Raw genomic sequence first — 16,741 nt, 5'->3', positions numbered from 1 at the left:
TGAGGCCAGGCACGCTGGCGAGGAGTAAAGGGGCGGCTGAAGCTCAGACTAGGCAGAGCACACACTGAACGGGCTCAGACACTGCAATGGGACTTGAAGCCAGGCACACGACTTCTTCTAAAATCAACACTCCTGGTGTCAAACTACCTGTGCAACCAAATGAAGAGTGCCACTCAACCTGATGAAACCTCACCAAATCAACAGGATGATGTGCCTCCACCACATAAAGTGGACATGTCACCCTTGACGGATTGCAATATGCAGTGCAAATATACTTGATAGAATATAAGCAATTTATGGTTAATCCTACTGTGGAGCGCATTTCTACAATGTTCAAGTCTCAATATGAAACAGGCACTGACAAAGCCAAGTGTTATGTTATATGTATTTGTAAAGCGCATCATCACCCGGCTTCTTGCGGAATCTGTGTCCTCATGTAACGGAACTGGTGCTACGTAACGTACTCTGATACCCGATACCGGGTCATGTTCACGCTATATAAAACACTAGAAAAAAAAGAAGAGGGGAGGGGGCTCTGATGTGGAGAGGGAGGTCGTCCCATGCTTTAGGAGTGATGCAAGCGCACACTTGATCTGGTTCTGTGTATGTGTGGGATGTGTGAGAGTAGGAGTCCTGCGGAGAGGAGTTGTCTTGCTGGTTGGTAGAAAGAGAAGCGACTCTTCAGGTAATTGGAGCCTAAGTTGTTTAGTGCCTTGAATGTGTGTGTGAGACAAGTTTGAAATGAGCGCATTTGTGCATTGGGACCCAGTGGAGCTACCTGAGGTGTAGTGTGATGTAAGTTCTGTGTGGGAGATTTAGGATGAGTCTGCCTGCCATGTTCTGAATGGTTTGTAATCTTCTGGTGAGTTGCTTGGTGATCACGGCATAGAGGATATTTCCGTTGTCCAACTTGCTAGGGATTAGGGTGTGAGCAAGAGTTCTTCTAGTGTTGCTTGGGAGACATTTGAAGATCTTCCTCAGCATCTTCAGGGTGTGGAAGCAGGATGCAGGGATGGCGTTGACTTGTGCAGTCATGTCCAGTTTGCGGTCGATTATTCAGAGGATTTTGGCATGGGTGCTAGGAGTGGATAGAGTTCAGCGGGCCATTAGTTTGAGTTACATGGAGAGGGTGCTCATGCCAAAGATCACTACTTCTGTGTTGTCAGTGTTGAGCTTGAGACACTTGGCTTTCATCCAGTTAAAGACTTCGGTCACACAAGCAAGAAACAGGTTTCTTTTTTGGTGGTCTTGTCCGAGAGGAAGAGCATGAGTTGTGTGTCATCAGTGAAGAAGAGGATGTTGATGTGTGCGCGGATGACGTTGGCCAGATGTACCATGTATGCGTTCAAGAGGGTGGGTGGAGACATGAACCTTGAGACACTCTGGAGATGCATTTTTGGGCTTTAGAGGGGCGAGGCTGACAGAATCTGCTCTATCCGCTAAGAAGCAGATCCAGCTGAGAGCAGGCGCCTGATGAGGATGGGGTAAGAGAAATCCAGTAGAATCAGCCAATTCTTGTGGCCTTTATATAATGAAAAGTTATTTGCAAACCTTATCTACAACATAAGACCGGTACAGCATGGGCATACAAGTGCAACCTTTGCTAACAGAAAGACTAGGTGCAGGACAAAAACTGAAGTAGCAGTGCAAAGCTCACAACAGGAGCGGCAGAGGGAATGGAAGTAGTTTTGCTGAGACACTCATCCATGCATGTGTAGTTGCCTATAATTCCAGTTTGGGTTACTAAAGGAGTGCCAACAGCACTCAGATTGATGCCCAACTAAGTGTATCTGAAGGAGTGGTCTGCAAATGCTATTCTTTTTGCTGGAGCCAGCAGGCTCAGTCGTTTAGAACCATAACACCAGGGTTGGACTCTGACAGAAAATAGGCCGGCAGCTAAATAAAAGTGGCCCCCATTAGAGAATCAGACAGCTAAAAAAGTGTCCCAAGTTCTGCAAATCAGGACATTATTGAACTTGTTAAGGCAAACCGTATAGGAAGTTTAGAGGGCATGGGAGACTGCATGCATTTGTGTTTGCTGCAATGTTTAAGGTAATAATAGGGAAATCAACAGTAAAGACACAGCATACCAGACCATAAAACAGTCTCAAACAGCCACAAAACAGCCCAGACACTGAGCTGCCACACCAGCCCAGGTCATACAGTCAGATTGCCATATAGGCCAGTCCAACCTGATGTCAATTTAAAGACCGGGATAGTGGTTATTCCCACGGCCATTCTAACAGTTGAGCCAAGGGCAAGGCTGAAGCAGTGCATAAAAACCACAAGGGGGTGCACGATTGAGAGCTCAGAAAGGCAGGAATAGGGGTACCACAGAGCCATGGAGCAGTGGAGGTGACCAGCATGAGCTGCAGGGAGGAGTGAACAGTTGAGATGAGAAAGGATACCTCATCTCAACTCTCATAACTTTTGTGGCTTGTGCGTTTGCATGTTTGAAACATCACTAAAACAACACTGCGGTCATGCTCGCTGGACCACTGGACCCAACAAGAAAAGCACTTTCCATTCTCGAGCCTGGATGCTTAAATTATACTTGTGGATTTTAAGCAAACACACATTTGATTTATGTTCAGTCAATAAAAAAATGTGTTTAATTTTAAAACTTTAATACATATATTTTCATGTAATGCAATCTAAAGCAACATTTAATTTACGTAACTGATTTCAGTTCACAGTTTACTAAGAAAGTTTTTTGTAATGTTAAACTATCTTCTTGGTGTGGATTGAAAATTACGGGCCTTTGTCAATATGTCTGAGCTGTGGAAAACAATTGGACCTCAAGAGGAGGCACTGACCTGAGAGAAGAGGAGGTAGCCAGCCTCGTCACAGGGCAGCATGTCATCCACTAGCACCGTGGTCCAGGTGCCATCCTTGCAGAGCCGCACCTGGTAGGCGCCCTCTGGGCAACGGTCCCGCGTGATCATGACTCGCTCCACCAGCTCAGGTCGCTCTGCCAGCACTGCCAGGGCACTCAGAAACCTATATGGGGCAAGGAAATTTAAAAGAGTACCATGAGATATACAATGCTTTAAGGGTGCCCATGCTCACAATAGTTATTCCCACTTCAGTTACACAAGTGGATATGCACAGAAGGTTTGGGGCAAAAGGGCCTTGGACAGCAAGTTCTCAGCCTCCCAGAGTGGTAAGCTCTTTAAGTTAGAAATCACAAAGAAGTGATCTGAATAAATTACACAAATTGTTTTCATTGGAATGTAACGCAACTTTCTGAACATTTCAATGCAGGGGGAATTGTGTAATACATTTAGTTGAGGATTAAACTACTGCTGGGACATCATAACAAAATGCTTAAATAACCTTAAGAACAAGATAGTTACCTTCAGTAATGCTTTTTCTGATGGAGACTTTATCTAACCAACGATTCCTCACATTGTGATTTACCCCAGATGCCAGAAACTTAAGCTAGCAATTGCCTTGCGCGTCGGCAGGTGGTGCAGTATGGCTCCAAGCCAGAACCATCCCAACCCGATTGTGACGTCGGGGCCTCATATGTGCACCAAAGCTGTGTGCTAACACCAGTTTCTTTCTAATCTCTGTCTGCGCCATTGGATGCGGAGCCATTGAAATCAGTATACAGCAGTGCGCAGACCTTCAGATGTAGGATCCTTTTAATGGATTGAATGAGACCATTCCACAGAATGGGGAGGAGGGCAGGCTGGTGAGGAATCTGAATTTAAATAGAGTCTCTACTAGAAAAGGCATTACCAGAAGGTAAGTAACTTCTCCCAGTATCCAGCATATAGTCTTGGTGAATAAATACCAGGCTGCCAGGATTCCACCAATCACTTCAGGAGGAAGGTCAAAAGCAATATACTGTTGGCGTTCAATCTCCATGCATGGAGCTGGTGACTGAGTGGGCTCGGGGGGAGAACTAGGCCTTGCTGCTAAGACAAGAGTTACACCCTAAGGGGCAGAGAGATTAGAGACATGTGTTCATGGCCAAAAGCACTGGGTACCACATCCTCCTTGCCCAGTGCGTAGCCACTATGATGACTTGGGCCCTAACTTTCTTGATCTTTTTCAGTACTGTGGAAAGGTGGAGCATGGATGGAAAGGTGTACAGGAGTTCTGACCTCCAATGTAGGTGGAAGGAGTCTCTGAGTGAGCTGCCTTGGTAGCTCTAACACACAAAAGCTTAGACACTATGCACTTTCTGGTGGTGGTGGTTCGATGGTGAATCAGTCGAGCCAGGGTTCTACCCATTGCTGGAAAATTCCCTGTGCCACCTCCATGTGTAATTGTCACTCGTGATCCACTAGGCAAAGTCAGAAGAGTTTGTGCACCTTGACATTTAAAGATCCTTTCAGGTGCTAGGTGACGAGGAAGGCGCCCTGATCATGCAGCTACTTGCCATTGGACCCACAACCCTGTGCCGCTCGCTCCGTTTGTTGCAGTACCGTGACAGTAGTGCTTTCCATGAGAACCTGTGCCTGTTCCTCTTTGATGGTCGAAAAGAACTATGTAAGTGCAGAGTGAATCACTCTTAATTCCAACACATTGGTGTGGAGGAGAGTCTCTGACAAGGATCAGAGTACTCTGATCTCCACCTCACCCAGATGACCTCTGCAAGCCAGCAACAATGCAGTTGTCACAACCGTCAGCTCTGGGTTGGGTTGGGAGAGGGCTCTGACACAGGTCCAATTACAGTCGAGAAGCCAGCAATGCAGGTCTTTCACAGTCTCCTTTGACACCTGGATGGACTCTGGCAAGTCCCGTTGGTCTGCAGCACTATGAGACTTCAGATTCTACTGCAGAACCCATATGTGCCTCCTGGCGTGATCTACAAGTAGGATGCAGGAGGCCAAGAGGATCAGTTCCTCACTCACTGAGACCTAGGTCAAGGGCTAAAACATCGGGATCTTAGCCTAAATGTCCTGGACTCGCTGAAGCAGAGGCAAGACTCAAAAGCACCATATCCAGGATGGCTTTGATGATGGTCAGACGTTGTGAAAGGATCGGGTGAGACTCGCATGTTGATAGAAAATCCCAAAAATGTCAATAAGTCTGCTATCACCTGGAGATCTATTACGACTACTTGAGGTGATCCGTCTTCAGGGGGAGGGGAGTTAGGGGGCAAGATCCTGGTTTCGCACAAGTGCCCACTGGGACATCAGTCAGGGCCCTATTAAAGGGCAATACTGGTTCTTTGCTGGTTTGTCCTAAGTTAAGGTCCTCAGTAAGTACATTAGTTTTTACCTCAGAGGTATGCAAAATAAGATCGAAAACCTCTGCTTCCCTTCTGATCACCATGGAGAAGGAGGCGGATGTGTCCATTGCTATGGCCTGTGTCTGGGATGTGAGGGCAATATTCAGGATGTATCCAGACCATTGCCATCCCGAGGTTCATCAAACATATTGCCTTCGTCATATTGGTCTGGGTCATCACCATTGTCCACATCATCATATTGGAAGATGTGTCAGGTTTGGTTGGGCATATTGTCGAGGTCTAGGTGGAAGGGGATGGGACTTGGTATGTGATAAGACTATCAGCTCTGTTTCCAACGTTGGCACCAGCTTTAATGGTTGAATTGGTGACTTCAGGCGTGGTGCCAGGACCAGAGTCAGCAGAACTGAGCTTAGATAAGGGGTTGGCCTCGAATCAAGGTCAAGGGGCACAGTCCGCGCCAGGGACAGACCCCTAGCAGTAACTCGACTGGAGGTCCCCTAGGATGCTTGGGGCCTAAAAGGTGCACCAGAGAGATGTGGCGGGGCACTAAAAAGGGTCTCACAGGGCGGTTTCAGCTCTTGGAGACCAGTGCTGGAATCGGTTCTGAATTGGAGGACTGACTCCACAGCCTAGAGGTGTCAAGGGCATAGCGCAACTTCTATTGGTAGAAGTGGCCGGACAATGGAGACCCATGTTTGTAATTATGTTTCTTGAACTTTTTACGTGAACCTCCAGGATCGATGGTCACAGCTGCTGCCTAGGGAGTGAGAATGTCCTGGTCTTTGACCAGCTTTGACTTGAGAAGTTCAGCAATTGAGAGTTTTGCTTCAGCATCGCAGACAGCCTTACGGTTCATTTTGGAGCACCTATCGCACTAGGCCGATTTGTGTCTGGAGCCAAAGCACCAGAGAAACACGCCCTATGTGTCAGTTAAAATCATTTGATAATGACAGTCATGCCCAGCTTAAAAACTGTTGTTTTAGGGAGAGACATACCAAACACTGACAAACTTTAGAGGGGAAAAAGTCTGTCAGAATGACAGGACTCAAACCTCTGGATCCTCATCGGAAGGTGTAGAAAGGAGCTAATGCCAGCGTAAGGAGGTGGTGCATATATGGGGGCCCAGGCGTCACATTCAGGTGGTGATCCGACAGGGAGCTTCATGATGCCACCTGCTGACGCATGAGGCAATTGGTAGCAAAAGTTTCCAGATCTCGTCTGGCACTTGGGGAAATTCACAAGTTGGGGAATCTGCAGTTATAAGTCAATAGGAAATGCAACTCTCTGCAATGGTTTAAAAAATTTCAGCTTCAAAGTAAAATCGGTATTCGTCCAATAAAGAACATTTACGTACATAAACAAAAGAGCAAAATATAATGGAAAAAATTTAAAAACACAAGGCGCTGCATGTAATCTTCCTTTCCCAATCTCCCTATCATTATAAGCGGCCCTAAGAAATTAGATAAGGACTGCCAACAGGGAGTGGAGTGGGGGGGGGGGGGGGGGGCACCCTTCGAGTAAATGTCCCATGTAAACTTTACGCAAACAACTTGCATATGTATGTGACAATCCAAACTTATTTTAGCAACAGTGTGGTTCATTTTCCAGTAACCCATAGGATGGTCAGTTCTTCTAGCATGGCTGCATTCGTTCTTCCTGCTAATGTGGCTGTGACATGCATACGTTTGTTTGCACATTAATGAGGAGCTGTAGTCTCCCTGTGCTTCCATTCTGATGTTCCGTCAGTGTTCAAGAGATTCTGCTATTATAGTGTAGGAAGGTGGATATCTGACTATGGTTACCCCCAATTTTTTGCCTAGTGTCTAGCTGGTTTTTCGACTTAGTTGGCCTGAGATCCTGCCATTCAGGATCTCAGCCTATCTGCTCTCTCTTTAAAATGGACTCCATGTACCCTAGGTACATACCCAATTGGTTGGATCACCCTGTGAGCCCCTGTACCAGTGTACACTAGGTACCCAGGGCATTGGTGTATCTAAGGCCTACCAGGGGCTGAAGCATGTATTGTGCCACCCCTGGCCTGGCCTAACAATTTGACACAACTGGCTGGTCACTCAGCTGGGGTAAGTTGGTGTAATCACCTCTTACTTAGGTGTAGTATACCTATACCTAACCTTAAATGGGACACATAGTAACCTATAAGTCACTCCTATGGCAGGCCTTAACAATCCTGAAGGCAGAGTGCTTGGTTTCATGTGAGATGGTGCTCTGGCATGAGCTGAGCCTGTCTGCAGTGATCGGAACCACTTCCTTTTACTGTTTCCAGATATCGCCATACCATATACTCTTAAGTGCATTATGAACCTCACGGTTAAATGCTATCTTTGGTTTGGCTTTATCAAAACATGTCGAGTAAGGTGTCATACGAATTGGAATACTAACCCCTCGCCAATTCTGGCGACGGGGTTAGCATTCCACCCTTCTAGAGGGACACGACATGTACAGTACCTGAAACCCGGGTAAAATCAGACATAGCCTCAGCTCCACAAAATGGATGCTGCCACCACAGACACAAGTCTGCCCTCCTGCTGCTGGGAGTCCTTCCAGCTTGGGAGACGTGGACAAAGGGTTTCCTGCCAGGGGAGGTGCGTGCACCACCCCAGACAGGATTTTGTGTATTGGTCAGGTAGGGCTTCAATAGAATCAGACATGCCTGAGGCTCACAAGGAGCCTCGGTGCATATGCCAGTTCAAACCGGTCCTGGGGCACACCAGCCCCGGACCTGGGGCGAGCTGGACAAAGGATTGGGGGTGTAACCACCCCCCTTCCTGGGTCCACCCATAGGGAGGGACCTAGCAGGTAGTCCGGCCCCTAGAATCCGCTTAAAGGTAGGAGCTGTGTCCTAAGACTTCAGACATCCTGCAATCAACTTAACCACAGGAAGAAGACGGGAACTTCGACGCTCTGCTGCACAGAGGACTGAAGGAAATCTCCCCTATGGTCAGGGAGTGACCATCTTGCTAACGCAAGCACCAACCAGCTATTGAACGTCTGCTTTGCCGCCGCCTCCTGCCGGAGCCCGAGCCCAGAGCCCGACAAGACCTGGACCTCCAGACCTCTCACCGCCCGATCCACAGTCCCTGAAAAGAAGGAACCCGTGGAGGCACCGAGACACGTGGAGCCAGCCATCTTGGAAGACCGACGACAAGCTGCAAGCGCAACGACAGAGGCTCCCTCCAAGTTGTACTTTGGGTCCTGAGAAGCCCAACCATCGAGCAGCATCAGCACCAAAGGTGAGCCCTCCAGCATCTCCACGATCTGCATGGGGCCCCTCTGCACTTTGCAACTCGACGCGCCTGCCCGGTCCCTGGCCCGTTGGCTAGTGGCCATTTTGGCGACCTATTTGAAAATCAACGACGCTGGTCTGGTTGCTCCAGACTGGCCCTAGCTGCTCTCCAAAAGAGCAGCCCCTCTGACCTTGCTGGTCAGAACCACAAGCTTTCTTTACTTTCCACGACTCCTGCCTTTGCCAAGGCTTGTTTGCTTCTTTCGAGTCGCCGACACCGAGAGCCTGCGTGGGACAGCTCGTGACTCGACTCCTGGACGTCGTCGACCTTCAGGGACCACGCGGCTGCAGAGACAAGCTACACCTCATCACCTGTTTGCACCCGACATCGCCTGGTACCTACCTGGTGCCACGCCGGTCACTGGCTAGTGACTGTGAACACTGTCCCCTCTGCTTTCAGGTCTTCTACAACTCCGATCCACCCTTGGATCCAACGCAGCTCTTCCGGACCGACCGCCTGCAGCATCTTTGTCATCAGGCTCCATTGAATCGATAGAAGAAACCCGACGCACTTCGAGACCTATGCACCCGCTTCCTGTGGGTGAGGTAACGCTGGCACTCCGGTGCCCAAGTGTAGAGAAACATCTCTAGTGTCTGTTTTGAATCTTGAGATCGTAGTCCATCCAGAAGATCCTTTCTGCAGTAACTTTTAAACTTTTACGCACCCATTGAAAACCTATGGGAGCCCACGTGTAACTTTACTCACTGCACACGCGACCCGAGGACCTCCTGGTCACTAACTGACGTTAGCTCCTTGTAGGCCCAGCGATTCTAGAGGCCCTAGGCCTTTTCCCTTTCCTGTTCGTGGTACTTATACCACTATTTTAGTATATGGTTTGAGTGGCCACCAGGGCCCATCCATAAAAAGTGCAACTTCTGTATATTATAACATTGTCTTGTTTAACGATTTGTGCTCCTGTGCTCATAAAGAGTCTAGGGGATACTTTGAGAAATAAATACATATATATTTTGAATATATATCTGTGTGGTGTCCTTTCATTGGTATAAAGGGGGGTTGCATTTGGTAAAACAGCCTGCTTAACACGCTTTAACGAGTTTAGCCTCAAAGACTGCTTAGCCTACGCTACCACTAGGGCAGCTAGTCCGAAAAGGTTGACTTACAACCACACCATAAAGGTTGCTTGGCATGGTACAAGGTGGTCACTTTAACTAGTGAACATCATATACCAGGCCAACTTCTCACATATAGGCAATGCTGAGTTCCTAATTCCTATTTTTCCTTGTCCTGAGGGTCAACTTGCTATAACAAGTCTAGAAGCTAGTTTACAAATAATGGACAAGTCATCTCATCTAGATCATTTGTGAGCAGGTTTGTGATTGCTCCTTAGGGTCTCCCCCCAGCTGGATCACGGGCACTAGATCAAGACACGCCCACAGGGCTTTTGCTTCAGTTTGGTCTCAGGGAAGCATTGCAAAAGACCTGTCCCCATTTTTAGGTCTCGTGAGCCAAAGGCTCGAAGAGACATTTTATATGTGGGCTCCAAAAAGTGCTACCAGGCCAGCCTAGAGGTACAGTGCATGTGCGCGGGCGAGCGCGCCGCGCTTACTTTCACTTTCACGGCCGCTTTGATCGCGTATTCTTTTCAATTCATGAGCCCCCCCCTTCCTGTTCAGCGGTAATTGACACCTCCAAGAGGCAGTGACGTGCTCGAGCGCCCTGCTGCTGCTTAGCCATGCGTTCATCCAAGGACCTCAGGGGGCTTAGCAAACCTGGAGCCCGCTCAAAGCTCGAGACGGGCACAGCTTGGGGTAAGGCCGTCCTTAAGAGAGCGCCCGCTGCATGTGTAATCCTGTCCTGCTCGCTCGTGTAACAGCGTAACGCGTTCTGAGACTTGAAGTTGTTGCTCTCAGTCAACAAGCAAATAGTAGGTAAAGTTATATAGTGAATTCACCCAACACGCAAATGTCTGTCAGGCAAATACTTTTTGGCATATAGTTCCAAAATACTACTTTACCAATTCCCCTGGAAGTTTGATTTCCATAAATACAGTTTTCACGCTACAACTAGGAGAGGAGAGTGTTGTGAAACTTCAAAATACCTTTTACAATTTCTCCAAACTTGTGAAGTTCAGGAACAGGGAAGACTTATTTAAAACACCTACTAGAAGCAGTTAAAACAAGCATTTGCAATGCAATAGGTCTCGCAGTTACGCAAGTCTAAGCTATTGGCATCGTAATTTACAATGCCTGTTATTTATGTTTTTAAAAAGAAAACAAAAAAAAGGCATTGTTATTTGCAATTCCAATAGCTCAAACTCATGTCAATGCGAGACCTATTGCATTGTAAATGCTTGTTTATTATGAGAAGTAGCTTCCAGTAGGATAGCTTTAGCCAGAGAGAACAGAAGGTTATTTGGAAATTGTATATCGATTCCTACAATACATTTGCTCTACTACAGAGATCTCAAAGATTTCTAAACAACCAATGCCTTTGACTTGCGTTATTCTCTCATGCCACTCAGCACATGCTCTATGTTGAAAGCTGTGCTTAAGTAGCTTTTAGGTGCAATGGGTAGTCTGGCCAGCGTCAGAGGCCAGGAATATTTCCTTCTAGAGCAGAGATTTGTCAGCTTCAGCTGTGATAAAGCACCTTCTCTTCTCTGCAAGTTGAATTGCAGCGAGCACCTCTTTTCAGAACTCATTAATTAGTTTTTGCTCTGCTTCTTTTGGCTGAAAATCTCAGGATGCCCACTGTTCATAATAACGCAATCAGTCACTAGGATTGTAGTAGGAGAGGGCTGAAGAAAGGGCATCATCTTATGCTAATCGTCTCTCTGTGTGGCTCCAAAATGTCGAGGCCTTTGGCTACCCAGACCACTTCACTTTAGAGAAGGATGGGGTCAGTCTTCGTCTGCAGCTTTCAAGGAATATGTTGCACCACGCCACCACCAAAACAGCGTGTGCATCTGGCAATGCCCTTAAATTCAATCTCCCCTTTCTCATTGAATTTGTCAGGTGAGCTTTCTAGTTCGGAGGTGGCAAAACAAATTTCCCAACAGGAGAAGGTAGACACCTTCTACAATTCATTATTTTATATTATGAATCTTTCCAACTTGCCATTTTTGTTATGTGGCTACAGGACATAATTTAGGTTTTAACATTCACATGGTTTATTTGAATTAGCTTGTCCCTTCAATAAGCGACTACTGAGGTTAGCAGTTCTGCAGGGTGTTTGCAGTTGTCACCAAAATTAAGAGTCATCTTTAAAGATAAGTATGTTTGTTCTGTAGTTGCAAATCTTAACACCGTCACCTGATGTCAACTGGAGGAAATAAATCTGAGAGATAATGAAGGTAGATAATGAACAGAAGCAGGCTCAGAGACAATGTTGTTTGACTCCTTTTGTGGTATAAAATGTTTCCAGAGAATTGGCCATGTGTTCCGCATTACACCTGTGATGTTGTGTCGGCATATAGTTGTTGGATCAAGAATGCTAAACGGTGGTTGGTCAAAAGTGGCAAGTCGAGTGATGCTCCCTCTCGATGTTATCAAATTCATTCCTATTGATGTTTTTCATACTTAATATATCCAAGATGGCTCAGCTATGCTGTGATGAAAGTATTTGCACCAGAAATGTTTTCACGCATAAACCAAGGCTTGAAAAAATAGTTGTTGCATATAATTCGGGCAGTCCTGTCAATCAAGCAAGCTGTACTGGATAGGCAACAGACACATCTGTTAAGTCCAGATAGTGCCGATAGGTTTGACTATACAACAGTGGCACAAAGTACATTTGAGTGTTTCTGCATTATGTCTGTGAAGCAACCCAAGTACACATTGAAAAGGTACACCAAGTATGCGAGTGTTCCTTCAGAAAGGTGATGGAAAAAATCGATCAAGAATCTCTCATGATCAGCTTTAGTGATCTGCAGAATAAATGTGACCAACTTGTCTACCTCGCCACTGCCATTTCATTTTCAAATTCTAGACTTCCCACAAGACAAAGGTGACCCACAGGTGAAGACATAGGCTGAAAGACTTCTCTGAACTAGCCTAAAGCTCAAAGAGAGCTAGGTGCAATTGTCTACAAAGTACCCTACAACAGTGTGGGGCGATTTCTTTTTAACTTGATTGCCACCACACAGTCGGATAACTAAAGGAGTTCCCTCAGAGCCCACATCGTTAAGAAGAGGCCCTGTGTCAGAGGCCCTCTTTTCTGATGCTGTTGAGATTTGTCCTCGAGGTGAAGAGAATAGTGCATCTTACCCCCATATCACAATGCAGTAATCTCCAGCAGTTGCAAGCACAGGTTCCTCTGACTAGGACTTAGGACTGCTGTGGGGGTAACACTGGATCACAACCAAGCTGGATGGTTGGTTAACTGAGAACCAGCACTGCAAATGGAGCTGCAGACCCAGTATTCAGCACCCAGGATGCCTACTAGAGGGTGAAGAGAAATACTGGTGACATTGGAAGTTTCTCTCCAAAGAATAATCGGGGTGTTCTCTCTGGAAAACCAAGACCCAGCCTGTGTCACAAGACAAAGAACCGTAGGCCCCAATGGGCCTCTCTACTGATGTTTTGCACATTCTCAGGAGATTTACACACCCCAAGGAGACAATTTTTTAAACAAGGATGCTAGAGGGCCTGTGACACGACTGCTTTTAAACTGAGCGAATATGTCTGCCAAAAAACCTAAGGACAGAAGTGAGTATTTTTAAGAGCTCAGGGTCTCAACAGAGCAGGCATCAGGAGGACTAGCCCTCTTAGGGTGGGGGTCATATTAACAGCTGAAAAGACACTTTTTGACCTGGTTAAAGGAATATTTTGATGTAAGAATGGCTTCTGAGAGAGAAGCTTTATCACAGGCCAAACAATTATTTCGGAAATTCATTATGGTTAAGATGTTCCCAGGGATAGAACCATATTTACTCAACCAGCTCTGTCTTTTAACTATTTTTGGGTTGGCTTTGCTTCGTCACAAGTATACCGAACCTCCACATTCTTCCTGTAACTTGTTGTTTAAATGCGATACTTCGCACATCGTGATGATAAGTCCTATGTTTGCACAGCCCCATCATATACTTTTAAATCCTCTTATTTTAACTCCTGTTTTTGATCAAGTCAGGCCTGCTTTTTCTGTTCCTACAACTCTTAAATTCACAATTAATATGTTATAATGTATCAATGTTTCTTGTGGGGGTTTACAAAGCGATACTCCCATCGGCACTGTATGCTGTAAAATCTTTTTGTTTTTTATGTACATGTATGATTTTACTGTAAATTCGAATAAAAGTATAACATCCACCATCCATGAAATATATGAGCTACACTCTGCAGTATTTAGCATGAGGAGTACTGACACTCAGTATTATCTCTCCCTCTCTTGTAACTGGCCACCATTCAGACAAGATCCTCGTATGGGCCGGATTCAGGGCTTTCCCCTTGTTTCCCTTATTGATTTATTTTATCCCGCTTGTATCTATGAGCACTTTGATGTAGTTATTGTATTCATCTTATGATATGTGTATATGAAGGGATTTGTAGGACAAACTGTTATCTATTATGTTGGAAACAGCCCACCCCCACTCCGCAGGGTGGTGGTGGACTCCTCGAACACACTGTGGTAGCTTGGCTCGAGTGGTCAGGAAACAGGCACAGTGCTAAGCATACAATATACCCATACAATAACCATGCGTGCATCCGTTCCAAAAACGACTCTACACCGTAAAAATTATGAAAATATTCTTCTTTATCTTTTTTCTCTTAGTTGCTGATTGGAAAAATAAATAGGTCAATCACAATATACAATTTTAAATAGTGCAGGTCAAATAAATATTATCTGAAGATTCAATAAATAGGGGTGATCATAAATACAAGGGACATAAATATCAGTGCAGGTAATACAGGCAATTAAATATTCTGAGGCAATAAATACTGTACCAATAAATATTGTACACCATCAAGTCCTGTGGACCTATAAATATAGTGAAGCAATAAATAGGTCAAAAACTCAATAAATACAGTACCCCCAATAAATAATTAAAAGTATACAGCAACACTCATGTAATCAGTTGACATTTCAATTCCTAAGGGCTGATTTGGCCCGGGCACAGCTTGTAGGGATGTGGAAGGCTTGAGGGGGGCTACTCCCTGGCTGAGACAAGGCTGAGGCCTAAACTGAGGTAGATCAAAGGGGGGAATACCAGTGCCCTGGCTTTCTCTCTCCACACAACCTCTCTAGGTTAGTCCCAGTTCACCCCAGGCACAGTCAGGTTGGTTTCAGCACCTCCCTAGCCCCTTAGAGCAGTCTCTCAGGTCTCCACAGGGCCTTAGGCGCCCTCTACTCCACTTACTACCCTTTTTCTGATGTTCCGACGCCGCTGGAGTCGTGTCGACGCCGTGAGGCGGTTCCGGTTCGGTCTCGGCGGCCTCGGCACAATGTCAGTTCGTTGACGACGCCGGTAGGCGGTTCCGGTCCGATGTCGGCGGCCTCGGTTCGATCTCGACCTCCGATTCGACGGCGTCGGGCAGTCTCTACTCGGTGTCGACTCCGGGCGGCTCCGGTCCGATGGCGCTCTCGGCTCCGATGACGTCGGCCGGCCTGGCCTCGATGTCGACTTCCGGCGACTCCGGGGTGCGATCCTCACCCCCGACCTCCGGTGCTCCTCCTCTCAGGTTCCGGGCGACTCCGGAGTGCGATCCTCACTCCCGACCTCCGGTTCACCTCTACCTCGGTCTCCGACGACTCCGGAGGGCGGACTTCACTCCTCCGATGACGCCGCTCGCTCGACCTCGGTTCACTTCCTCCTCGACCTCTGGAATTCCTCACGACCTCCGTCGGCGCCCTCTCACGACCTCAGGCGGCTCCGGGTACGACGTCTGCTACTTCAGTCAGCGCCGCTTCTCCACCTCGGGCTCCAGGTCTCAGGCTACTCGACGCCGGACTCCAGGGAAACCAGTTTCCAGGTCAGGATCTTGCTGCTTTCTGCTTCTAAGGCCTGTTCCTGCTGTTCAGGTCCTTAGGATGAGTTTTTCTGTCTTCTTCCCACACAGGGCTATAGGCTGGGATCCATCAGTAGGGACAAGTATCAAGGGTGGGTTTATGGACCCCACTCCAGGCACAAGTTTCCACCCCTGCTGCTTCACTCCTTCCTCCTTCACTGCTGTGCTCCTCTCTCTTCACCAGTCAGGTGCCAACTGCCAGCTCCAACTGCCAACACTCTCTCTTAACCTCCCAACATTCCAAACCGCCTCCAACTGTCACAGGGTTCTGGAATCTCCTGGAATGTTCTGGAAGGTGCTGGTAGGTTCCAGTGGATGCTGGTGATGTCACAGGTGGCCACCATTTTGTGCTCCAGGCCCTCAGACAGAAGTTTCAGGGGTAGGTAAAATGGCTCCCTGAATCTGCAGCAACACTAAAAAGTCTGGTGGTTCCCAAAAAGGAAAAATTCAAACAGGGTTTGAGGCAAAAGTGGGACAAAATAAATAATGATGAGGAGGGACCACCCAAAGGGCTGACAGGTCTAACATATTATATTTTGTTTTATCTGCACGTTTTCTCGCGTATGTATTTTTGGATGTATTTTTTACTGCTTTTATGACATATTGTTGAATAAAGCGATATTGATTAATTGACACTCTTTGATCCTATGAGTGCCCAACACAGCAAAATATCCATGGAGACCAAGCAAACCACCAAGGCCACTTGCATGAAGCTAGAATCCTTTGCTAAGCGTACAAATCAAATACAGAAGCGCTGACAGTAGATGAGACTTAAACTGTTGCACCTCAGAAACACCAAGAGGAAATTGGGAATATCCTAAACAATCTGAAGATTTAAGGTCAAGTATTATAGAAGACAATATTTAGAATGGTCGCTAAACTAGAGACTTTGGTTCATCAGGGAAGAGAAGGACAACAGAGGATTCTGGAGGTTTGTTCAACATTCCTAATGAGGGCTTGCATAAATAATTTTGTGGAGTGCAAGCAAGACTACAGAATTCTCACGAGGGTCTAGGAATCTGATGATTCATGTGAAGGGACAGTAATTGCCACTTGAACAAAGGAATAGTGAATTCAGATTCCTATGCGGAAGAAAAAGCTATGATCTGGTGTTCATAATCTGCTTTTGTTACCGGATCTTAACCCAGAGACTAGTACGGAAGAGCGATCCTCATGGACATAAACGGCTTCAACAACCCGAGTGTTTCAGCAATTACGGGCTTTCCCTTGAAGCTCATAATAGACTATGATGGGAAGAAATAGGA

The 16,741-nt window shown here is 46.6% G+C and overlaps 1 protein-coding gene across 4 annotated transcripts in view; it reads right to left on the bottom strand.

The window, feature by feature from the left end:
• The window catches only part of CAPN15 (calpain 15), a 364,024-nt gene that overhangs the window by 88,606 nt on the left and 258,677 nt on the right, over positions 1-16,741 (bottom strand). For all 4 annotated transcript variants that reach the window (XM_085628400.1, XM_085628397.1, XM_085628399.1 and 1 more), the window contains one exon: positions 2,817-3,000. In XM_085628400.1, coding sequence (XP_085484526.1) covers positions 2,817-3,000 — 184 coding nt within the window. The remainder of the gene's footprint in view (positions 1-2,816; positions 3,001-16,741) is intronic.

Source organism: Triturus cristatus, chromosome 10 (assembly GCF_964204655.1).
Source record: "Triturus cristatus chromosome 10, aTriCri1.1, whole genome shotgun sequence".
Lineage (NCBI taxonomy): Eukaryota > Metazoa > Chordata > Amphibia > Caudata > Salamandridae > Triturus > Triturus cristatus.
The sequence above is the reverse complement of the archived record's forward strand: the minus strand, read 5'-3'. Positions and strand labels throughout refer to the sequence as shown.